This window comes from Indicator indicator, chromosome 10, assembly GCF_027791375.1.
Source record: "Indicator indicator isolate 239-I01 chromosome 10, UM_Iind_1.1, whole genome shotgun sequence".
In the NCBI taxonomy this organism is placed as follows: Eukaryota; Metazoa; Chordata; class Aves; order Piciformes; family Indicatoridae; genus Indicator; species Indicator indicator.
The window spans coordinates 3,165,621-3,191,745 of record NC_072019.1 but is presented as its reverse complement, the minus strand read 5'-3'; the positions used below and the strand labels follow the sequence as shown (position 1 = coordinate 3,191,745).

The window sequence follows — 26,125 nt, the reverse complement described above, 5'->3', positions numbered from 1 at the left end:
GCAAACGTCTAGCAATTACTGAAGCAAAGTGATTGGTGAAAGGAAAAAAAAGGGAAGCTTCAGGGGGTCTTCAAAGAGTTCATGGAACTCCAAAAGACCATATGGAAAATTTGACTATTCTGATACAGGCAGGAAATACAACATGTAATGGATAAAGGTGATTGTATTTTCTTGTGAGTAATACAGGACAATGAAAAACTTAATCCAATAAAGGTTTCCAAGAAAAGTAGAAATAGTTGTTTTTTTTCTGATTTAATCAAGATACTGAATTTTAAAAAATGAGTCAAATACTGCAAGTAGTATTTTTGTAATATTCTACATTTATACATTAGCAAATATTGCCTAATAGGTGTGAACGTGTAGAGCAAAACAGTGCAGTTGTCAGGCAGGACCTGACATCCACATGGTCTGCATTTCTAGCTGTATAGTGGTTCCTTATTTTAGTCTGGTGTGAAATACTGAATACCTATAACTAGCTGGGGTTCATTTACTACTTGAGGTTATTCCAGAAGGGATCCAGATCATGCGCAGTAGATGGTGGATAATGGAAAAAATGTCTTCCCTGTCATGTCATAAATGACTGAAAACCAATCCAGAACGAAATACATGAGTGGAATGACAATTAACGTGTTTCTGTATATGGTCTCATTCACATGGAGGACTGCAGTCTGATTTGAGATATTGGGTGAGATGCTCTCAGAGGGGATTGATTGTATGTGGACCTTTGGGGCAGTCTCCAGCAGTGGCAATAAGGATAATCAAAGTGTCCTGCTATGAGGAGCCTTGGAATATAGAAAGGCAAGTGCTTGGTGCTCACCCTCACACTCACCCAGTGTGATTCATTGCCTGATCTGCACCATCAGTGATGACAACTTTGATCACAAGAGTCTAACCCTGCTGAGGCATTGCAGTGATCATCATGCTGTGAGATAAGTGCTTCTTATGTCATGTAAACGCATAGACAGATCCAAATTATATTTACTCTGGGTGGTCACAGCTTAGCCTTGAATCTTTTGCTGCTCCTGTTTTCTCTTAAGTTGTCCAGCACCTGGGAATTATCCCATTTGTGGGATAATATTGCACGTTCCATATTTCAGAATTGGGTGGGTAGGGGGAGTTAGAGACAAAGATTCCAATTGTGCAGTTTGTGTCATTTTGCATATCCATTGACTGACACAATCAATTCATGTGCAACATTGTAGGGTTTTAGAGCTGGTTTACTTTACACATTCTCCATGGGTAATTTTCTGGCATTCTTCCTTGTACTACAGAAGAGCCACACCATGTGCACTTGTGCAAACCTTGCAGGTGAAAGCAAAGACTTAGCACTTTTTTTTTCATTCATCATATACAGTATGGTCAGTTAATAGAACAGTGTATGACATAAAACATTCTTAAACAGGCAATATTCCCAATCTGTGTCTAGAGAGAAAGAGATAGATAAGAGAATGAGGAACAAGTGGAAAAATAAAGAGTACAAAATGTTCACCATGGCAGAGATTGATGTTAACATCATCAAGAAAATCAGCAAAGCAGAAAAGTTGTTTGCTCCCGAGCAGCAGACATCAAGAGGTGTGATTTTTTTTTTTCTTTTAAAGATAATTCAGCATGACCAGAAAAATACATTTCAAATGTATTTCAGATAAATTCTCTCGCATCTATTAAAAGATTATGGAATGTAAGCAACAGTAATTTATTTTCTACCTTTGAAAAGTTGGTTTTTCTTAAAGAATTAGTTGAAAAAAAACTCACCTCTGTGGGGGAAAAATTCCCAAAGCTCTTGATGTTAAAAAGAAATAAACCCAGGATTGTTTTAAATTGTGATGGTTGTAACATCACTCATCAGAAATTGAAAAATTAAGAGGGAAGGCTAATGGCTTGCTCTGGAATGCTCAGCAGAGGGAGTTGATGGTCTCATCAGCAGACCAGGGTGCCAAGATAACTTCCAGCTTGAAGACCGCACACTCTGTCAGACCTGGCTTTAACTGAATGCTGAGTGGAGCACTTTGGGCCAATATTGACACTGGTTTAAGTAGTGACATCGACTTTCCCAACTGATGCAGTTATTGTATCCAATACACAACACATCAAAATAATACAGTAATCACAGAATCAGCCAGGTTGGAAAAGACCTCAGAGATCATCAAGTCCAACCTATTACCTAATACCTAACACCTCCTGACAACTAAACCATGGCTCCAAGTGCCACATCCAAGCTTTTTTTGAACACCTCCAGGGACAGTGACTCCACCACCTCCCTGGGCAGCACATTCCACTGGACAATTACTCTTTCTGTGAAGAATTTTCTCCTCATATGAACATTTTAATGTTATATTAGGGGAAAAAAATGATACTTTGAATGCACCTCTGTACTTGAGAATGCATAAATAATGGTTGCTTATAATTGAGTTCTGTTATGAAACCTTTTTAAGACAGGTATCTTCCAAGGAGGTGGTGGAAGCCCTATCCCTGGAAGTCTTTAAGACCAGGCTGGATGTGCCTCTGGGCAACCTGATATAATGGAAAAAGTCCCTGCCCATGGCAAGGGGGTTGGACCTAGATGATCCTTGAGGTCCCTTCCAACCCTGACAGTTCTGTGATCTCTTGAAATGGGCATTGAGTTTATCTTTCCCCAAAGAGTTAGACATAGCAGAGTACAGAAACAAAGAGTAATGAAATGCCAAAGCATTGTTTGTGTTTAAATCCAGAACTACCCTATGCAGTAATACCTGCTACAACAATTTGTGACTTCCATAAAAGTTTTATTTCACATTTAAAACCAGATTGTTTAATTTGTCTGAAGGACCATAGTATTCCTTTACAGAATGTAGATCTTGCATTGAAAGGAGTTACTATAAGGTTTAATTGTGAATCTTTAATTATTTATTTTTTTGGTAGATTGCAGGAATTTTGCAAATTTTGCAGAAATTTTTTTGTCATTTTAAATTTCAAAGTAGACTTCTACTCATTTCCTAAGTAGAATCAAAGGTCATACCCAGATGCCACTTGGCCTTTATCTTTCAATGGTGCGGCAGCAAATGGAATTTCAGCTTTTTTGTACTCCTTTGATTTTAAACAGAGAAAATTAAAGAACCAAATCAATACAGTGCATAAAATTTGGGGGGTTTAAAAAACAGATGATACAAACCCAAAGAAGCTATGTCCATGATCACCTGCCTTGTAGTCTTCATGTAATAAGAGACAGCTACCATGTTAAATGCTGCTAATTACAGCAGTAGTACAGATAGTTGATAGGAGTGATCTCATGCTAAAGCAACATGAATGTTTTCTGAAGTAAGGAGTTATAACATTTGTACTTATTGTTCAAGATGAGTATCACTAGATTTAGCAAGCACAAACATATCTTCTAATCTGGGTTATTTTTCCTTTTCAAACGATCACCCTGGTTGCACTCACTGCTTTCACATTCCACTGAGGTCTGTATAAATAGCTTGCTTAAAATGTGCATGTAGCTTAGAGTAAGAAATTCCTGCTGTGTGTGGCAAGCTATGAAAGGGGCAGAAAATTCTATAACAACTGTTGTTAAAAGGACAGATAGCTTGTTTGGGCATAGATTGTTTGGTCTGAGTATTAGCTGTCTACTTTTCAGTATAGAGTCCCCACTGGGTTTTGATCGAACTTGTGTTGAAAGTACATTGCAGATCAATACAACAGGGGCCATTTGATGGTCTAGTAGTTAACCATCAGTGGAACATTCCTCCAAAACTCAGTTTCTAAAGGATCCCTGGTTGTACTTGCAGAAATGAGAATGCTGTAAGCTTTATGAACAAAAACTGCTGAAGCTGGTTTTGTTCGTGTTGATTCAATAATTAGGTTTTGTTAAAGTCACACGTCAGAAGGCTTTAATTTTATAGTAGCAGCCTTGAAGATTTGTGGAAGTTTTGTTGGGAAAACAACTTTGGTTTTCAGCGCCTTGAACAAATAGAGCTAGGAGTTAATTGTATCATTAATGTAATTTCAGTAAGATTAGAGCAGATACCCTGAGAAAACTGCAGTGTGGAATTTCTGCAGGTTTCAACAAATTTTCTCGTTTCCATGTGCTGAACAGGTTAGGAGATTTAAACATACTGAATTTTTTAAAGCAACCTTGCTACCAGTAGGTTCTAACAACACAGAATGATGTTTGGACATGAACTTCTTACAGATCTAAGTAAATTTTCAGCTAAGGAATATCTTTGGTTATTCTGTCTCTGAACTATACTGATAAGGGAACAGATGCACCAGTGCATGAGTGCTTACCAACCATCCGAAGCATCCAGCAATTAAAGGAAAGTATTTGGGAAAATATTACAGCCACGCACCAAAAATGTGTGTTGAAGTACCATTTCCTGGCCTTCAGTTGCATGGCTTGGGTGGGAGAAGTGCCATCAGGTAAAACTATCTGACTGCTCTCTCTTCCCAGGCTGATGTGAAAGGGAAAGCCAGCATGCCTGCTTTCACTTCTGCTGGGGGATAACCTCTCCTTTTTCTCTTTCATCATTTCCAAGATAATAGAGACAGTGGCAGTGGAGGCATAGCTTAGTTTTTATTTTTCTAAGTAGTATATTTTGAAACTAACATTTTCTCTTCTTTGGTCCTAAATGTGATATTTCATAGTATGTCATGAGTTGTCATCTAGTCAGTTCTGCATTCTCACAAACCCTCTGTATTTCCAGAAATATTTTTTTCTGTAACAAGAAGACCCACAAATACATATAAATAAGGAGTTGTTACAATTTGCTGCCTGGAAATTTTTTGGAAGAACGACAGAACTGAGAAGAGAGTCTGCCCTCAGGAACACTATGTCTTGTACCACTGTGTCTCACTGGAAACTATTCCATTTGTTCTGATGCACTTTGAATTTGCTGAGTAGCTTGGGGCCATCTTCCTAAGACAAAAGTCTTTAGGCGCTCAAGAACAGCTAATGCAAAGTGGGTCAGGAAGGCAGTGCTGTTTAAAGTACCACAAATATTTGAAGCTATTTGGCAGATCCAGCATGTCCTGCATGTGTACAGTGTTCACCAGTTAGCATAAATAGTGGCTGTAGTAACTTGGATGCTTTTCCTGTAGACTTGGTCTATCCAGTGCTGCATATGATACTGAGATGGGATTGCATATCACAGCATTTCAGCTACCCTGTGAAAGGGGAAGGTTTGTGTAAGGTAAATTTTTGGCTTCTAGATCCTCCAGTGAGGTTTCTTTTCTGAAATCAGAGGTTCCATAAAGTTAAACATGAACTTAAGTGCTTTGCTGAGTAGGATCTGATCTCTTAAAAGAAAGAATTAAAAAAAGAAGAAAGCTTTTGATGGTATAAGGACAGGATTTAAAAATAACATCAGAGTGTTTTTACTTGCAACGTTTTCTTGGATCATACTGGAACCATTTAAAACCAAAGTAAAAGGTGTAAAAGTTGAACATTATTTAGAGCTACTCCACCAAACTCACCTAGGTCATATGCAGCAAACACTGTGATGTTCTGAATGGGAGACCTCATTGCTCTTTACAGCTACCTGAAAGGACATTGTAGAGAGGCTGGTGCTGGTCTCTTCTCGCAGGTAATTAGTGATAGAACAAGTGGGAATGGCCTCAAGCTATGACTGGGTAGGTTTAGACTGGGCATGAGGAAAAAAATATTCACAGCAAGAGTAGTCAGGGATTGGAATGTGCTGCCCAGGGAGGTGGCGGAGTCACCAACCCTCGCTGTGTTTGTGGTGGTTTGGTTGTGGTGCTTGGGGATATAGTTTTAGGGATGATCCTTGTAGAGAAGGGGTCTGGGTTAGACTTGGTGATCCTGAGGGTCTTTTCCAACCTCAATGTGTCTGTGATTCTGTTCTGGAAGTACATGACTGCACAGTCAGCCAGAGTGATAGGAAAATGTGTGAAGTAGCCTGTGTGGCTGAAGTGAAACAGGGTTAGAAGCAGAAGGCTGTGGTGATCGTGGGCATGAATAAATTTGTCTTTAAAGTGACTAACAGTTGGAGCTATTGTGAAGATCAGTATAGCAGCTGTCTTTGATCTTTTTTCTTTTGAGTGGCTGAGGTGTCTTTTATTCTGTTGTGAGACTGCACTGTGTATGTAGCTTCTGGGTAGAGTGAAATATTCTACGATAGATTGAGGTGTGGCATTTTGTTGGATTCCATATTTTCCATCTTCGAGACCTTTGCTAGTTGTTTCTAGCTATTTTGGTTTGTAAACTTGTCCAAGAGGCCTTTTGGATTTATGACAAAAGTCTGTTCATGTACTTTGATTACAGCAGAAACTTTGCAAAGTACCTATTGTTTATCCAGCTTCAAACAGCTTCAAATGTTTATTCCAAAGTCATGACAAGAATATTAGAATTGGAGAGAAAACTTTGACCACAAATGTGCACTTTAAGCTAGCAAATTTGAAACAAAATTAGGGAATAACATAGGAATGGGCTGCCCAGGGAGGTGGTGGGGTTGACATCTCTGGAGGTGTTTAAGGAAAGCCTGGATGAGGCACTTAGTGCCATGGTCTGGTTGATTAGATAGGGTTGGGTGATTGGTTGGACTTGATGATCTTGGAGGTCTCTTCCACCCTGGTTGATTCTGTGATTCTGAGATTTTATTTCTAAATGAGTACTGTTTTCAGTAAGAAATTTTTTCAGTGAGTACTTTTTTTCCAGTGAACACTTATTTACATCATCAAGGTGTTTTAGTGCAAGGCATTTGGTAACTCCAGGCTATGTGCTTTGCTCATGTTGGGGGAATACATTTTAGAGTATCCAATATTATTTTTTTCTGTTGAGACTTTCTCCATAATGATAAAGAAAAAAAAATCAACTTTTGTTATGTGTAAAAATAAAATGATGTCCATTTCAATAATTTCCTTGTATATATTTCCATTACATTTATCAATCTTCTCGTATTTTGGTGCAATAAATATAAAAACAGTGTTTTTGAACTGGATTAGAATTTTGCTTTGCTACTGTTGCTGCTTTAGCATGTCAGAAAATCCTTGACAATAGTAATTGTGAAATGATTTGAAGCAGTGGACCTGCTTTTCCTCAAAATTCAAACCACTTCCTGTTCCATGTAAGCATGAGGAAAAATTTTTTCAGTGTGAGGGTGCTGGAGCACTGGAACAGGCTGCCCAGGGGGGTTGTTGAATCTCCCTCTCTGGATTCAAAACCTACCTGGATGTGTTCCTGTGTGACCTGCTCTAGGTGATCCTGCTCTGGCAGGGGGTTGGACTGGATGATCAGCAACAAGACTGGTGAGGGCGCTGGAGGGAAAGTCTGTTGAGGAAAGGCTGAGGGAGCTGGGGTTGTTCAGCCTGGAGGAGACTTAGAGGGGACCTTATCACTCTCCACAACTACCTAAAAGGAAGTTGTAGTCAGGTGGGGGTCAGGTTCTTCTCCCAGGCAGCTAGTGACAGGATAAGAGGGCATGGTATGAAGCTCTGCCAGGGGAGGTTTAGGTTGGATATTAGGAAGCAATTCCTCACAGAAAGGCTGATTAGGCACTGGGATGGACTGCCCAGGGAGGGGGTGGAGTTGCCATCACATCACTGGAGGTCTTTAAGAAAAGTTTGGCTGTGGCACTTGGTGACATGGTTTAGCTGATGTGGTGGTGTTAGGTCATAGGCTGGGCTTGATGATCTGAGGTCTGTGCCAGCCTCAATAATTCTGTTATTCTACGATCTTTTGAGGTCCCTTCTAGCCCCTAACATTCCGTGATTCTGTGAAATTTTTGATGAAGAGTTCTATAAAGGTAACAGGAACCAAATGTAAAGCGCTGTGCTTTTTCCTTGCAATGCGTATTTTTCAGGATGACTTCATAAACCAGAGGTTCAATTGCAACATGTATTTTTAGAACTATTTAATAATTTTATGGTTATTTTAGGCTTTTTTTGTTGTTGTTGTTGCCTGCATCTGTTTAATTGCATGAATGTTTATCAAGACTGCTTGAAAGCGAATATCTTTATGTATTGACTGTTAAGAAAGAAGTGGAGAATTTTAAGTAAATCAGCATATTTATATATTCAAGTTGTCATCTAACTTTTTCTGTTTAAATTTTTTAGGGAGAGCCTATAACTTTCTGTGAGAACAGTTTTGTGAAGCATCGTTCTAGTACTACTAAGCAGTTCCTGGAAACTGCTGTTAATCTTCAACTGTTTAAACAGGTATGGGAGGGTAAATGACCCATGTTTAATGATTTTCCCTTTGAAACATAGTCATATTTGATTACATTTTCTTTTCTGTTTGCTTATGGAGCTCTGTGAAAAATCTAAGTACAAGTACTTTGTGTACAGAAAGTCATCTCAGTTTTGTTCTGTTTTAAAATCTTCAGTCAGAGTTAAAAAGAGTGGGGAGAGAGGGGGAGCTCAACAGAAAAATAACCCCAGGGTGCAGAGCAAGTGTAGCATGTCTTCAGAGCCAGTCAGCAACTCATCTAAACAAGAAAAAGCCATGTATCTCCCAGACTGATGATTGAACTTCATTTTCAGCTCTCAGCTCATAACCAAAGCACCTAAGCAGCATTGTGCTGACTGGACTCCAGATGAACTGGATTCATACTGTAGTTGCAATTTTTATTGCTAAGCTTTCTGAAGCATGCACACATAGAATGTAACAAACTCAAACTATAGGCATGGTCTGAAGAGTATTCTAGCTGATCTATTAATGTAGATTCTGAAATAAAACCCCCCAAACTGTTGCATGTCTTGCAAGCTCAGTAATAGTTGTTTTACAGTCCTAGAAATTATTTTTTCTTTGATTTTATTCTGTAACTCTATTTTTCTCCCCCTCCACCCTCCCTCTGTTTTCATCACACGACCCCATTGCATCAAAAGGCAAAAGATGTTACTAGATCTTTAGGAGAACCAAGGGAAATCTGGGTGAAATCAGAAAACTCATAAAACTATGTATTTGCCTGCAAATACCTGGAATGATTGAGGCGTGGGAGTTCACGTCTAAATAATCTGGTGGACTTCTTTGAAGATATACTACCATGAGAGATAAGGGAAATTCATTATATGTAGATTTTCAGAAAACATTTGGTGTTAATCAGAGGCTACTGTCTAAAGTAAAGATTTATGCAACGATGATCGTTTGTACAAGTCCTGTGAAAATGTGCTTCTGCTAGTTGTATAAAAGCTAAGGAAATGCAGATTATGGAGTTGGGCTCCTTTAATTTCAGTGTGTTTTATATAATAACAATACAAAAATATGGGAATGTAAATAAAAATATAAAAACATACAGAAGAAATCTGAAACTTTTTGAAGTTTTTAAGGCCAGGCTGGATGGGGCTCTGAGCAACCTGATCTAGTGTGAGGTGTCCCTGCCCCTGGCAGTGGGGTTGGAACTGGATGATCTCTGAGGTCCCTTCCAACTCTGACAGCTCTGTGGTTCTCTATCCCGCCTGTATGATCAAAAGGGAAAGAAGTCATGGAGGAGTGTTGTTCACATTCACTATATCTCATTCTGCTAAGCTAGCATGAAACTTTCTTAGAAAGCTGCTACAAGGAATGCTTCTAAATTGTTGTCACTACTACCCCGAAAGCAAGATCTTCAGCTGCAGGGACAAGATTGAACTCCCCTGAAATGAATGGGCCTGTCAGTGTTGCTCTGTACTTACCTATTACATTTTAATACAGGTTTAATTAATCAGAATCAGTTTATTTCTAGCTTGTTTTAAGCTTATTTCAACTAAAGGGAATAACATATTTTAGAGGATTAGGGATTCGTAACAATTTTGATAATGCATATAGTTTAGTAGTAGAAATTGTAGGATTTTTTTTGTTCCTGTAGTTTCTGTTGTGAAAGTTACTCCTACTTTTTCAGCTAATCCTCAGCCCAGCTGCATCTTCTCTACTTTTTCCCACTGCAAATGAGTTGTGTCCAAAGTTATCTGTGTTCAAAAGGGCTAAACTGTATTTTATCCTGTTCTGAAAATATCTTTTAAGCAGAAAATAGTTCTTAGAAGCAACCTTAACCTAGACCAAGCAGAAAGGTGCTTTAAGTTCACCCTTTTTGGCATAACTGACAAGTAAGTTCTGTTTGTAGGATCTTAGAAAATCTTTCCTCTGTCCTTTTTTATTTGTAGGTTTAAAATCTTCTCCCCATCTCTCCTGCATTATAACATGTTAATTCCTCTAATTTAACCACTCTTTTAATTTTGGAATGTGTAGTAATTTTTTTTACAAAAGTACCAGGAAATCACTGTCAGAAAAAATTGTGAAATTAATTTTTTTGTGTTACTTCAACTTAGATGATTTTAATCTCCAACATTTTCTGCTTTTTACTTTGCATTGAATTTTGTCAGGCTTTCTATTAATGATATTCCCAAATATATCAGCACATGCCAGACTTCTGTATCAAAGTCATGAGCTAACCTGTAAGTAGGATCAGTCCCCACACTTACCCTTAAATACCATGGCTGGTGACACTTCCAGACCGACGCTTTTCATTACAAGCCATTATCTCCTTTTTGGGCAGTCTTTATCCAACCTAAAATTCAAATGTACTGTTCAGGTACTCTTATTTCATCTCATTAGTATTCCATGGCACATGCAAGAGGCTTTTCTGTGGAATAAATAAATTGCATTTCTTTTAGCTAGAAAACTCAATTGTCAAAGAATCTGTGAGAACAAGTCTTTTGATTACTCATACATTATATCATTACATTTACTCATTTTCCATTAACCCCCCCCCCCCCCAAAAAAAATCTCTTTGTTAGCCTCATCAAATTGTTAAGGGCAAACTATCAAACCAGCACCTTTTGGTTTTTAACTGTGATTCTTCACTTCAGCTGGATTTCCTTTACCTTGATAGATTCAAACATTTTTTTCACTTCCAGATTTACCTGCTTGTTTCCTTAGAATAAGAGAGGTTTTTGACTCAAGTTTTATTCCTCAGGCATTGTAATGTCTGTTTCTGTATCTCATTTTAATTAACACTTCTATTTTTATTCCCTTATTCATCTTCATAGTGTTTACTGAAAATTGAGACAGGGTATTTTTGGTGAGGACCATGCCTAGATCTTTTAGCCTCGAACCATTCTCTCAGAGTTATAAATTATGGAGATGTCTTTTACATCAGGTTGTTGACTTCAGATTTTGATGTTGAAAGGACTGTCACTGTTGCTGTGAAACAGAGTATACCAAACCACTTATGCAAAATGTACATTTTCCAGGAATTCATAGAAGTAATTTATGATAAATAACTTTACATGGAATACAACTGTAAGGATACGTGAAGCTCAATTTGCTGGCTTTAGTTTTCTTCCCTGCATAAGCTTAATTAAAAAAACCCTGGTTATCATTATTGTTAAACTATTAGGATATGTAATAATATAATAACTAGTATTTGTATGTTAAATATTATTTCCCTGTGAGATACTCTGTGACAGTTTTTCTTCAGATTAAATGCCTGTTCTCAAACTGTATACTGAGGTTACTACTTTTCTCACCTTTTTTTCTATATCTTTGATATTTATACTGATACATATATGCTAGGGGTTTGCTGGCAGTTTTTGAGCCTTAGGAAGGCTCCTCTTTAATCTGCATGCATGGTAGCTAATCTTTCTTTGGAGCTGCAAACATAAGCAATTAATAGTTGCATCCTGCCTGTCAAATAAATCTGATGAGCGTCCAGGGAAAATACTAATTCATTCCTAGAACTATGTTGAAGCCTAATGCTAGACTATTCCATTTAATAATCTAATCATGTAAGTAATGTGTTCTGCAACATATATTGGGATTTGTTCCTAAAATGGTGGAAAGTGCTAACAAGACAAATAATGAATACAGGATTAGAACTTAAATACCCTGCCTGGTGACACTTCCAGACTGACACTTTTCATTACAAACCTTTTTGGGCCAGTCATTATCCAACTTAAAATTCAAGTGTACTGTTCAGGTACTCTTCTTTCATTTCATTTCAATTAGTATTCCAAGGCACATGCAAGAGGCATTTCTTTTAGCTAGGAAATTAATTGTCAAAGAATCTGTGATAATGAGTGTTTTGATTATTCATACATTATATCTTTACATTTACTCATTTACCATTCATCCCCTAAGTCTTTGAAAATTATCAGTAATTTCAAATTCCATTTACAGGTTTTGAGTTGAGCAGTTGCCTGGCAAGCTATTGAGCTGTTATTTTGTGGAAATCACATTTATGATGGTTTCTTTCTTTCTTTCTTTCTGCCAACTTTTTGGTTTTAAGAATGGGTGAGCTAACTTAAAATTTTTACTCCTGTAAATTTTTGAGTGTAGCTTGCAAGCATCATCTCTCTTCTCCCATGCCCCACCCTTTATCATCTGTGCAACAAGGTATATTTTTAAGTGCATATGGTTTATATTTTGTTTTTAGAATTCAAAATGACTCAAGGATTATGGTGGTTCTGTCCTTAGTCAGTTTAAATCCAGGAGTAGCACTGGAATGATTAGTTTTTCATTGGAAGCAGCAGTCAACCAAGGGCTCTCTGGATCTCAAAGTGAATGCATTTGTTGCAATAGCAGGCCTAGATTTTTTTCAAGGGAGTATGAGTTCGAGAAATGGAAGGAGGAAACCATGAAGTATATGAGTAATTCCATATGCTGCTCTTGTCTCATTAGCAATTGAGGTGTGTCTGTGAGGTGTCCCTGCCCATGGCAGGAGGGGTTGGAACTAGATGATCCTTGTGGTCCCTTCCAACCCTGACTGATTCTATGATTCTATGAATTCAAGTGCAACCATTAAAAGTAAATTACTCAAAAGTAGTAACTGCTACCACAAGTAACACTTATCATTTCCCGTAAATAATCTCTCTAATATCTTTTTGCTAACAGTTCTCTCTGACAGTATTTACATTAAATGATCAGTTGGAGTGATCCTCTAAAAACTAAAATTCAGTCCAAGTGTCTCAGCCTTCTGTTGATAGAATGTCCATAAATCTTGCATTAGTTTATAGTATGGCATGAATTCATAACTTTCCCAAAAGAGATAATGTCTTAGAGTTCAAAGGCTGGGGATGGGAGATGAGAGTTGGGGGGGGGGGGTGGTGGTGTTGGTTTTCTCTTTCTTTTTTTTTCCCCACAGCAGTAGCTAAAGATGCTGTTATCTCTTTTTCTTACTGTGAAATAATCCAGTGGTCTGACCATGAACCAACCTATTTGGAAAAAAGCCAACTTGGAAGAAAATGAAAAAATAAGAAGGAATTTAGATGAGAAATTAATTATTATCTTTGTGCTTGCCTTATTCTTGCTGCTGGAATTTTTGTACTCTGAGGAAGTTATTTGTTTCATGTCACTGATCTGTTCATTGGCAAGCATCAGATTGTCACTGACACAGCATGGATAATCTGTGGTACAATATGATATGGCCCAATAATTAATTTTGGTTAGTTCCTATGTACTGTTTAGTACCAGAGAATAACTCAATTCTTGCTAGAAGATCAACTGTGTATAATTGGAAAAATTCTTTCTCACTTTATCTCTCAGACTACAGTTAGCCTTTTCAACATAAAAAGGGAGGGGTTGCTTCTTGAAACAGCTTTAAACCTTTAAGAATGTACTTTGAAGCCTGGTAATTCTTGGAAAGGATATATTCATTCCTTCTGGGGGATTTCATCATGGATTATTTTATTTTGACTTTTTCTGACATATTTGGATCATTTCAGTCTTTGTCTCTGTGCCCATAGGTAGATGTAAATCCACGTGCTCGTGCAGCTGTAACTCGTGTGTTAGGGCAACTGTTGGAGCATGCATCTTTAGATGCACCTACAGTGGTGGTTAAAGACCCCCAAAATGACACACAGATGTGTTAGAATTTTAAAATACTGTGGTATAAACCCTGAAATGTGCTCTGTCACATGGAGAGGGTCAGAGGGGTCTGCCTTGGCATCGTGCCTTACTTTGTTTTGGCACTTTTTGTGTCACATTCCCATACAGTTAATTAAAATGTCCTTTGAGTCAGCTTGCATACTGCCAGTCAAACCCTACCTGCTGCTACCCCTGTTTCTGAAGCCAAGCCACAGCCTTCCTCTACTGTTTTGCTGCATGACTGTGCTACAGTTTTCCACCAGATACTGTCATTACAGAGTTGTTTTCCATGTAGAACACATAAGCTTTTAATGGACCTCAAGTAGACATCATACTGGTTCTTTGAACTGGATATGGTGAAATATTTTCAGTTGCTCAAAAGGCACTTTTTGTATACAGCAAGTGCTGCTTTGGGCCCATTGATGCATAACCAGAACAGGATACCAGAGAGGTTTGTTTGTCTTTTCAAAGTAGACTTAAGATTTCACAACAGAACATGCAAGGACTGTCTCAGTGACCTTTATATGATAATGATTCCAAATCCCTAGTAACCATTTGTAAGGAAATAAATTAATGTTTTTTTCATGCCATTAGAAAAGCAAGAAAAGCTTGAATCTCTCTAAAATATTTCTGAATGAAAGATAATTTACTTGATCTGTGTAAAATACTCTGAATTTCTGCTGCTTATAGGTGCAGCTGTTCTTGCAAAATCCATCTGAAAGATGTATGCCATCCTTAAGCCATATGTTGTCTGGAAGACAGTATTCCATTATAATGTACACAGTCAAAACTACAACACTTGTAAAGCAATAGAAGAGCTAACAAAGCATGACTCTTTTTTTTCCCCCTCAGTTTATTGATGGTCGTCTATCAAAATTAAATGCAGGAAGAGGCTTCTCTGATGTTTTTGAAGAAGAAATCACAGCAGGAGGCTTCTCTGGAGGTACAGAATTAATATGTGCACTCATTGATGCTGCTTCTGTGGGAGCTCCTCAATGTGGTGATGTCCTCGTGGTGTCCTGTGAATTTTAGACATCGTTAATCTTGTTCCTGCTTCATTGTTTCCATTCATTCTTGGTTGGGTTTTAGCCTTTAACAAATCACTGTTGGGACACATACCATGATACACCTAGTTATATCAGTATCTTAAGTGAAGGTATGTTGGTTTAATTCAGTAAAATAGTGTTGATAGATTTCAGTATATGATGTATCATAATTTTTTTTCTTTATTATTTACATTTTTAACTGCAATATGATACATTCTGTATAAGCAAGATTTTTAAAGAAGAAATTTGGGCAGCTGTGATTTTTCTAGGTGGTTATTTTCCACAAACCTTTTAAACTTTTTCACGTGTAATTATTTCTGCAGAGCAGGAATCAGAGTGATTTTCTGAATTTCTCCAACAAATGGGTTATTCTAAAAAATGAGGGAAATACCTAGCTGCCGTCTGAGAATGGAGAATGGAAGTTTACCGTTTTCATAAACAAAAATACTTTTCCTTGTGTTGTTTTAGTTATGTTCACTGACTATTTATAGATTCATAGAATGGTTTGGTTTAGAAGGGAGCTTAAACATCATCTAGTTCTAGCCTGCCTGGCATTGGCAAAGATACCTTCCACTAGACCAGGTTGCTCAGGGCCTCATCCAACCAACTGTTACAGTGTTTTCCACATTAGCTAGCTTGAAAGTTAACCTGTATAGAACAGTGCATGCTGGATCCTGTCCTGATCATTACAGGATTATTGAATGGTTTCCTGTTAAGAGATTTAGTACAGCTCTATTGCTGTTTGAAAGATCATAGGTACCAGCAAAATGCTGAATCAAAATATGCTTGGCACAGCATAAATACAATTTGTGCTGTCAATCTTGAAAGTAGTTTAGAAGCTTCCTCAGTAAATCACAGAATTACAGAATCGACCAGATTGGAAGAGACCTCCAAGACATCAGGTCCAACTGATCACCCAACCCTATCTAATCAACTAAACCATGGCACTAAGTGCCTCCTCCAGGCTTTTCTTAAATACCTCCAGGGATGCTGACCCCACCACCTCCCTGGACAGCCTGTTCCAATGGTTCACTGAGTTGCATATGGCTGCATATGATGATCTTGTTTTGCAAGATTACCCTCAAATAGGCACATGTAGTGGAAACAATTTGGCCTGCATGGAGAAGTCATCAAGTAGTGCAGAGCTTCATCTTCTACAAAATACCTCTTTTTGTACTCAGATTACATAAATCCTTCTGTCTCCAGATTTTCACTGCCTCCTCCTGCCCTCTGTGTCTTGTGCTAGGGTCTAGCAGATAATTTGTGGGTTTTTTTTCTTGATAAAAATGTGCTTAGTTACACAGAGATTTACTTCTCTCCTGCCTTTTTGTGGGAACCTGTGCTGCTCTGTAAACAGATTTTAGGCGTTGAGCATCCATTATTCAGATAGGTGATGTCAGTATGCAGAGTTCGTTTGCTGACTGCAGTTAGGGGGTCAGGAGGCTGCAATAAAACTGCAGTTGGAGGCAGATAAAGCTTGTTTCTTGGCTGCACTCTGGCAGCCTGTGAACCACGTCTCACCTGGCTCTGCTCAGGAGGGGATGCTGGGCAGTTCCCGGCTAGGCTGTACCACGTGTGTACTTTTCGAGTCAGACAAGCTGTATCTTGCCAAGCTGTGGACAAATTGCTTAGGGCACATACTCAGTATTTACATAACTGCTGTCTCATTATCGTTACGAAGCGCAGGGCTAACAATATGTATGCAATTGAAGGTGACATTTTGTGATGCTAATGGGGTAGAACTATGATCTCTTTGCAGAGTTAACTCCCATCGACTTTATCAGGAAACCCAGGGTTTTAAAAACACAGGTGAAAAGCAGCCTTCAGAGGAGTCACAGGAGGTGTGCACTGCAAGCTGTTGAAAGGACAGGTGGACATATTCTTAGCTATAGAGGGTCTAATTTAAATGTTACTGAGTCAAATAGGAAACATTTCTTTAAGTTTTTTTTTTTATTTGCCTTTTTCCACGTATGTGAACATAACTGACCCAGAGTCCAACGGCATGAGTTTCAACATGCCCAAGGGCCAGGTTCTGCACACTGGCCACAACAACCCCATGCAGCACTACAGGCTGGGGACAGAGTGGCTGGAGAGCAGCCATGCAGAAAGGGACCTGGGAATACTGGTTGACAGTAGGCTGAACATGAGCCAGCAGTGTGCCCAGTGTGCCCAGGCATCCTAGCCAGTATCAGGAATAGTGTGGCCAGCAGGAGCAGGGAAGTCATTGTGCCCCTGTACTCAGCACTGGTCAAGCCACACCTTAAGTACTGTGTCCAGTTCTGGGCCCCTCAGTTTAAGAAAGATGTTGAGTTGCTTGAACATGTCCAGAGAAGGGCAACAAAGCTGGAGAGGGGTCTGGAGCACAGTGGGTGTTTAGCCTGGAGAAGAGGAGGCTCAGGGGAGACCTTATTGCTCTCTACAACTGCTTGAAGGGAGGCTGTAGCCAGGTGGGGGTTGGTCTCTTCTCCCAGGCCACCAGAGACAGAAGGAGAGGACACAGTCTCAATCTGTGTCAGGGAAGGTTTAGGCTGGATGTTAAGAAAAAATTCTTCCCAGACAGAGAGATTGGCCATTGGAATGGGCTGCCCAGGGAGTTGGTGGAGTCACAGTCCCTGGAGGTGTTTAAAATAAGACTGGATGAGGCACTTCATGCTATGGTTTAGTTGATTAGCTGGTGTTAGGTGATAGGTTGGACTTGATGATTTTGAAGGTCTTTTCCAACCTGGTTAATTCTGTGATTCTGTAAACCAGCACAGAAAATTAAAATGAAAATTGGAGGACAAAACTTGGATTTCATTGGTTTCTATGATTTATCTGTTTGTTTAGTTTTTTTTTTAACCTGGTAAAGTGGTAAAAAGTTATTTCATTGGGACTGTATGTGAAAAAAAAAATGTCAGCTATCTTCATTATAGTTTGTACTTTATACTTAAAGTTTTACTTTGTTACTTGCATTATTCTGTGCAATTATTGGTTCTCAAGAGTTTTACATGACTTTCAATACACAAATACAGTGATGATTGATTGGCTTAGCCCTGGGATCTCTTGTAGAATGTATCCAATTAATTCAATGTTAGCATAAGGAAAACTGAAAATGTGAAAACCTTTGAACCTCTCTTTTAATAATAATTTGGTTTAACACATCAGCATTTCTTACTAGTATTTCAGGAGGTTCAACTCTAGCTGTGGGCATCCAGTATGAATGTGGCTTTTTGAGAAGATGAGTATTTGTCTCTATTGTCTTCCCTAAAGTCTCCACAACTAGAAGACAGTTAAACTTAGTGATTTTCTGTGATGTCATTGACTGTTACTGGTATTGGCTTAAGTCATAGGCTGTGACAGAGAAAGCTCAGATGTGGAAAGAGTCACTGTTAAGCATACGACAAGCCAGATGATGTATGAATATTGTTGATAAGAAATTGAAGTTATGAAATGTCATGTTAAAGAAAGTTCGGTGAAATTTCAGTGACAGACAAGCAGTGGTTAAATTTCACCTGACTACATGTTATTTGCATGCTGCCTTCTCTGGTAGTTCCAGGAAGCCAAATAAAAAAGAAAAAAAAAGTGAAAACTAAGATGTTTTTGCTTCAGGTCTCACTTTGAGGTTCTTACTGGAGATAAGATCATCATGTTGGTCTCTTCACCCTAGTGTCAGGATAGAATGAGAGGAAATGGCCTGACATTGTGCCAGGGGAGGTTTAAGATTGGATATTAAGAAAAATATCATTCATGGAAAGAGTGGTCAGGCATTGAAATAGGTTGTCCAGGGAGGTGATGGAGTCCCATCCCTGGAGATGTTCAAGAAATACGTGGACATGGCATTTTGGGACATGGTATAATGGCCATGGCAGTATTAGGCTGACAGTTGGACTCGATGATCTTAGAAGTCTTTTCCAACCAAAACAATTCTATGATTCTATGAATGGGTGAAAGTGGCTGATATGAGCATGAACAGCTCAGGGATTTTCATCTCCTTAAGAAACTTGGGAATACTTTTTAAAATGATGGAGTTAGTTCTCAGACAATGTTCTTGGAGAATGCTTTGGCTTTCCACTAGCCAGTGCAATAATTCCACTGGAGCCTTATTTAATTGATTACTGCAAAGCTGAAGAAGTTTTGAGAACTCCTATTAAAAGTCTGTCATGCCAAGCAAGTATCAGTGCATCCCTACAAAACGGCTAAACTCTGTGTTTGAAACTTCAACATTGCTGTCAACATGAATGTCTTGTCTGGGGTCAGTAACAGCTCACAGTACTGGGGCGTTCAAGTGACTGAGACGCTCTTTAACTTCCTCACACATCAGGGACTCAACCTTCAGCATTCAGCTGAAGCACTTGTGGGAAATAGTGTTCATTTCTTCATCAAGTGATCAATAGAATTGAACTCCATCCTCATGGCCAGCTTACTGGCACATAGTCCTCAGCAGTCCTATGCAAGCCAAGAGTTTTCAGTTGCCTTTTAGAAGTTTTCTCTTTGTGAAAGAAAAAGAATACAGTTAATAATTTAAAATTATTTTTCCTGCACAGGAGTCTAATCCTTAAACTTTTCTCATGTTCTTTTTCCCTGGGATGGTGCCATCTGCAGTCCATGTCATTTTTGTTCTTGACACTGTGTCCAGTGGCATCAATGTGCTTGAGCGTAGTTCATTATATATTATTGTTTCCATTGAGTTGGCATTTTTCTTTTCAGACTTCTTAGCAGTGTGTTATTGTAGTTTTATTTTTTCTGCCTCAATTGGAATTAAAATCTGTGTGTGATGGAAAGGTATCCTTTTACAAAGCAAATAGAAAACATGAAGTGAGAGATACCTAGGATTTTTTTTTTCTTAGTGTACACATATTCTTATTTTTACATTCCTTGTTTATCAGGGAAGAATAAAATTAATGAATAATCCTCTAAGGGAATTTTTTATGTAGAGGGTTGAAACATTTAAAATGTTGGATGTTTAACTATGCTACACTTTACATTTCTATTTCAGGAAACTCAAGATCTTATCAGCAGTGGATGCATACAGTGAAGGTATTAACTTGGTTAAGTATTTATAGGAGCCATCATGTTCCTTAAATCTTTGTCCTTTTCCTTACATTTATGTAATGGTAAAAGTTTGGTCATTTCCATGGGAAATAGAAGTTCATTTTAGAAGAAGTGATGTGTTTATGGTATATGCAATAACTATGATGTTGTTTTGGTTTGGTTTGTTTGTTCTTGAAAATTAAAAGAAAATCACAACCAAACCAAACCAAAGTCCCCTACATGAAACAAATGCCAAAATGCACAAGGCTCTTGTACAGTCAGGGATGTCACTGCTTTCTGTATCGTGTTGCATTCCATAACTGTGAATTAGGTGTGACAGTACAATTTGATATGAAGTTTATCACTTCTAGTAAATAGCAATTTTGTTAATACAGATTTGTGCAATTTGGCTAGCAGAAGACCCTTGGTATAACCTTGTTATTCTGCCAGATTAGTAAAAAATACTACTTCAGATTAGAGAATTCTCCTGTGATTAAATGAGATAGTTCCTCCTGTCAGGTCAAAGGATTCTTAAGTTGCATGATAAATAGGATAGGAACATGAGAAAAATAACCTAGCTTCTGAATTGATTTTGAAATGGTAACAATGAATGAAGAATGAAAATACATCATTCTGTTAGAATGCATTGATAAATGTGTCAGCTATGATAATGATGTGCTGTAACCCTTGGGTAGCTGCAGACAGCAGGTTGAGGAGGAAGCACAGCTGTGGTTATTCTTCCTGATTTAAAAGGAGGATTGTTATTTCTTTACACCACACTGTTTATTTTTCCTTGCTGTTGTCTTAAGGTTTGACTTGTGCTAAGACCTTACTCAAATATGGGGTTTTTGGTATATTTCAGAAAGGTGGAGCACTGATCAACACAGCGATGACCAAAGCCACTCCAGCTGTGAAAACAGCATATAAATTTGTAAGATCATCTATTTCAAATAAATAATACATAAAAATACTGCAACCTTCTATAACCTCTCATTCTTCCTGAATACTCAACAGCCTAAGCATTTTGTACGTGCATTGCAGAAAAACACTTCAGCCTGTAGAAAGTTTTTAGAGTCATTTGTTTTCTCATGCAGCACTGTGATTTAGAGTTGATTCAGACTCTTCCAGATAGCTTGTACAAAACAATAAGCATTTTCAAAGCACCTCTGTGCTGGTTTTATTTCAATCATAATGCGTAATAGAAGCTTCCTTTGGATATCATTTAGATATTTGATACACAAACTCTAAACTCATCATAACCTGGCAACGCGAATAAAATACAGACAAATGCTGGACAAATGGACTCCTGGCTTACAGAGATGCAATTTCACTTTGGCATTAAGTGCTGTGCTACTGAAAAGATGTGGTAAAGCATCAGTAATGTGTGCAGCCAATCCTTTTTGTCATCTGCTCTTTTAAAGATCATACTAGAATACTCAGGTTTAACTGGATTTAATGCTTATACTTTTGAGCTTAAAAGATCATGTTTTCAAAGGCTGCCTACCCAATAAACCAATTACACAGTACAGAAAAGCAGCAGTAGTGTAAAACAAAGTGGGAAGTATTTTAAGATGGGAAAATACTTTTGGATTCCTTTTTGCTTTTCCAAATATTTCATTAGTTGGATGCGTAATAAATAGTCCTGAAGAAATCAGTACATCAGTCTAAGCTAGGGGTTTTTAAGTAAAGTTTTCAAACAGAATTTTTAAAGTTCTGTCAGTTGAAAACACAGTGGTCATGGAGAGAAACAGGTATATAAATGAAATAGACTTCATAGACTCATTTACAATTTTACAAATGGTTCATTAACAGATTAGCTGCACATTATTCTTGTTCAGTTCACACTAGCTTAGACCCTAGTAATTTTGTGAGGATCTGTGTGTATAAGGTATTCTTATTTAGACCCCATTGAATTTCTTATGCTGTTGCCTTTTAGCAAGCCTATGACTAGAGGAATGAAACCTGCATTTCTTAATTGTTAGATAAATGATTGGTGGCCATGCGTAATGTGCTTAGTGCCATCCCTCAGAGTTAAAACAAAGTACTCCAGAATTCATCCAAATGCAGTGAGCATGATCTGAGAAGTTTTAAAGGGGCTCTTAGGTTAGCATCTGCTACATGGCACCCCATTGTGCTGCTACTGAGCTTATAGATGTATGATTTAAGGATCAAAAAGACACCCTGACCTCTTGATTCCAGAAAATTATTTTCTTTTTCTGAATATCTATGTATAGAAAACCATAGAAATATATCTGTGGGTTTATATCTTTACCCTTAAATATCTTTACCCTTAAATACATTTTTTAAGTCCTGTTTTCAAGACAATCTTGAAAACTTCAATGTTTTTTCTCCTATATTATAAGAAGGATGCCTCATCTTTTGTTATGGTTAGGGATTTTGGTGTCATGTGTTCTCCCATCTTTTCTTTTTCTCTAATTTGCCCCCTTCCCCCTGCCTCTCTCTTTTAAATATTTTTTTTTTAAGCCTAAGTACATGATACTATGTATTGATAATTCATTTCTCTATTGAAGAACATTCTTGGCTGTTTTCTATGCAACAGTGCTGCTTGGCTGCCTATTTTAATACATTCAGAATTCTTCCCTAAATAGCACCCGCTATGCTGTTCAGCAACACTGGACAAAAATCTCCATCTGCATATGAAATCACTTCATTTCTTTTAAGATTGATGTTGCCCTGCAAGTTGCCAGACTGGAACACCGTAGCAGTCATCTTGAAAATCTTACATTTTTCCAACATGCCTTACTGCTAAAATACCCTCTCAAATTTAAAGGACCATTTCAAATAAAGGGAGTAGTGTATGCAAACATTTTTTAGCCTGTCCTTAGCAATATTGGAGAATTTTTCACAGCATTGGCATGCATGTACTGAAAAAAAAAAAATCCTTAAGCAGGAATATACAAAATATACTTAAAATGAATGGATGAGACTTGTAATAAAGGTTATTGGCCTTTATGTCAGCAGGTGTTAAGTATGGCATTATAAAACATGTTCCATGACTACAACCAGTGTCTTGCTGCTTAGGTCCTTTTGTTTTTCTAGGCAAAAAATCAGGCAAGGCAAGGAATAAAAGAAGTGAAGAGTAAGTTAAAACACAAGGTATGTAGCACACTTTTTGCTCTCTTGCATTGCTTCCTGTATCAATGTGAAGCTTGTACTTTACAAATCACATGAGATTTGTGTTTTTAATGACTTTTGAAATATGCTTAGCCCTTTGTTCAAGAATACATTTTTCATAACAAGCCCTCTGGCAATTATCTGTCATTCTATGCATCCACGGAATAATCTCTTTATTGTTTGCATATTTTATCATAGAACAACAGAGGTCTTCAAAGATACATTAACAGGATGTATGTTTTCATAAAGTTGATTGCTTTGATATCACAATCGAAGCCTTTGCTTCGAGCTGAGAATTTGAGAAGGGAGAGTCTTGCAGTAGAGAGCATTTCAGAAGGTGTAGTTGTCCGGTTTGGTTTCATAAGATGCGTGAACAATGAAGGAATAGTTTCATTTTGCAAAATTAACATTGCACTATCAGAAAAGATAGTTTAGGCATTGTACTTTCCATTGAAAATCTTGTTTCCAAACAGGATTTTTCTGTAAGGAGAAGGAATCAGTTTTTAGATATATGTTATGCTATTTTAGGAAAACTTACAAAAATATTGCCTGGATGGTTGAACAATTCATCTTTTAAATTACAATGTTGATAATTCAGCTTCTTGAAAAGCTAGATTTGATTTTCTTCCTACAGATGGTATTTTCATGACAGTAATGGATTGTGGCAAGATAATTTTGAATGCATTCTGCATGCATAATCTGGAGGATGCGTTTGCAGCTAATGATTATAAATAAAGGGATTGAAATCTGTTTTATTGTATAGGAGAGTGAGGAAGATTATGGAACTTGCAGTGCTGGTGCAGTACAGACTGCTCCTGTCTACACATTGCATTATGAGAAGAGAGCAAACTCAGAAAAACGAAGGCTGGCACAGGTAAGATACCTGAAACTTCTGTTCTTATTCATACACAGAGGAGGAAAATATTCTGCTATCGATGGTAGTGCATCAGTGAATCATTTAAGATTATTTTACTCTCTGTCTTTGGATGCTGTGGTTAACAGGCTTTGGGCAGCAAATGTTTTCTGGTCTATTCACAGATCTGTGTTAAGCTATCTTTTTAATTTTCTTACACTGGAGCACTTTGGTTTGGTAGTTATATGGCCTTTAACCTTGCTCAGATAATTATGTAGTATGTTATTATTGCTAAATCAGCTAATTAATACAATGTCAGTCTCTTGTCCTTTTGTTCTCTAATCTTTTCTAGTCTTGATTTGAAGTAACAGGTGTAGTGTCTGAACTTTGGCAAGTGTTTTAATATCTTTGGATTCATTTTGACAGTTTTATTTCAGAGAAATCATAGATTTTTGTAATGTTTCCTTCTTGGGAATGTATACCTACATTTGTACATATTTTATTGTGTAAGTATATATTTGTACATGGTATCGTTACTGCATGTTCTTAATACAACTAATGAATGCTTTTGGATGGAAGTTTTTTAAGGCCAGGCTGGATGGAGCTCTGGGCAACCTGATCTAGTGTGAGGTGTCTCTGCCCATGGCAGCGGGGTTGGAACTGGATGGTCTTTGAGGTCCCTTCCAACCCTGACAATTCTGTGATTCTTAAAGCATGTGTGTTCCTCATATGAGAATTAAGTAGAGAAATACAGTCCAGCTGATTTGACTGTTTGCTTTGGGTTTTTGTTTTTTTTTTCTTACTTTAGATATTGCAATGATAAAAATCTGAATTCTCTGTTTATTTGATTTTGAATTCGTTTTTATTTGTAATAAATGTAAAGTTTGTGAAATGTGATAGAACTGAGGAAGATTATTGCTAAATTATGCTGAAATTGTACATCAGTATTAAGTCATTCTTTTTAGTAGGGTTATAAATAATACAAACACTTTCTGCTTTAATTATTTAGGCAGGTTTTACTTTGTACATGTTTTCGTGATCTCTTAAAGCCAGCGAAAAAGTTTTGAACTATGTGCCTTCAGTATATCTTTATATATAGGCAGCTGTGGCACCTGCATTCTTTCAGGATCTTGTGTGCAGCAGATTTTCTTCACTGAGTATGAGAAGAGAAGATACACCATTTAAATGTATGAATATAGTGCTAAAATGAAAAAACCTGATTAGTTATTATAATATTTATTTCTATTAGATATCTGTCATTGTAATATGTAGCAAATTCCCCTCCCCTCTCCCAGTAATTTCATAATATGAGGTACTAAAAAGCTTTTAATGCATTATAAGCCAACATTCATAGATTTGTTTAGGTAAATCTACCATTGTGGGTGCCTGTGTAAAGATATAACATGATTGTCCCCTTGAGGTCAGTGAATTTTTGTAGGCTGCTTTTATTAAAGAGATCTGCAGTAGTTTACTGATATGGTAGTGCTGCTTGCTGTTAGGTACAGGAGTCTAGGGCTGCAAAGGAATATAATTTACCTCAGTGAAGGAAAACATTTCTTTTGAAGGCCTGTGTTCAGACAGAGTGATTTAACTTCTGCATGCTTTTGTGTTCATACAGCTGTATACTGCTAAATCCCTTTAATATCACTGTTGCTGTTCCTGCCAGTGGTCCTTTAGTTTTGAAAATGAGACAGGAGTGCATATCTCTCTGGTTTTCTTTACATATACACATATATGTGTGTGTATGTGTACACTCATTCATATACATGTACCTATGGAGGGTTTGTTTACTAGGAACCCTTGTAGCTAAGAGCTCTGCAGTTCTGCCCTGCTGCAAACCAAAGGTCCTATGTGGTCTCCCCAGCTCTCATCCCAAATGTCACATCAGCCTAGTGGGCAGAAAGGAGCAAATGCCAATCGCTTCCCAAGAAGTCCACTCTCCACAGTTTCCTTTGCATCCTACTCACATATTCCCACCTTTTCTTCCTCCTCAAATGCAAACAAACCAAATTATTTCTAAAAAAAAAATAATAGCCTACCGTTTCTTCTCTTGTTTTTTTTTGTGGACATGGCACTTTGGGATGTGGTTTGATGGCCGTGGTGGTGTTAGTTTGAAGGTTGGACTCTATCTTAAAGGTCTCTTCCAAGCAAAACAATTCTGTGATTTTTGATATTTGAATAAGATGACATAAACACAAAATCTCTGTGGATAAGTGGCGATTTTCAACTTAAAATATCCCAATAAAAGTCTATATTTATATTCACAACTGGATGTGTGTGAGGGAGACTATGCTTGATCTAGTACTGAGGCTA

General features: G+C 37.7%; 1 protein-coding gene across 1 annotated transcript in view; it reads left to right on the top strand.

The window, feature by feature from the left end:
- The window catches only part of DENND1B (DENN domain containing 1B), a 161,506-nt gene that overhangs the window by 121,521 nt on the left and 13,860 nt on the right, over positions 1-26,125 (top strand). The window contains exons 15-20 of the mRNA XM_054384311.1: positions 8,044-8,145; positions 14,621-14,711; positions 19,790-19,830; positions 20,687-20,755; positions 22,885-22,941; positions 23,723-23,833. Of these exons, the coding sequence (XP_054240286.1) occupies positions 8,044-8,145; positions 14,621-14,711; positions 19,790-19,830; positions 20,687-20,755; positions 22,885-22,941; positions 23,723-23,833 (471 nt within the window). The remainder of the gene's footprint in view (positions 1-8,043; positions 8,146-14,620; positions 14,712-19,789; positions 19,831-20,686; positions 20,756-22,884; positions 22,942-23,722; positions 23,834-26,125) is intronic.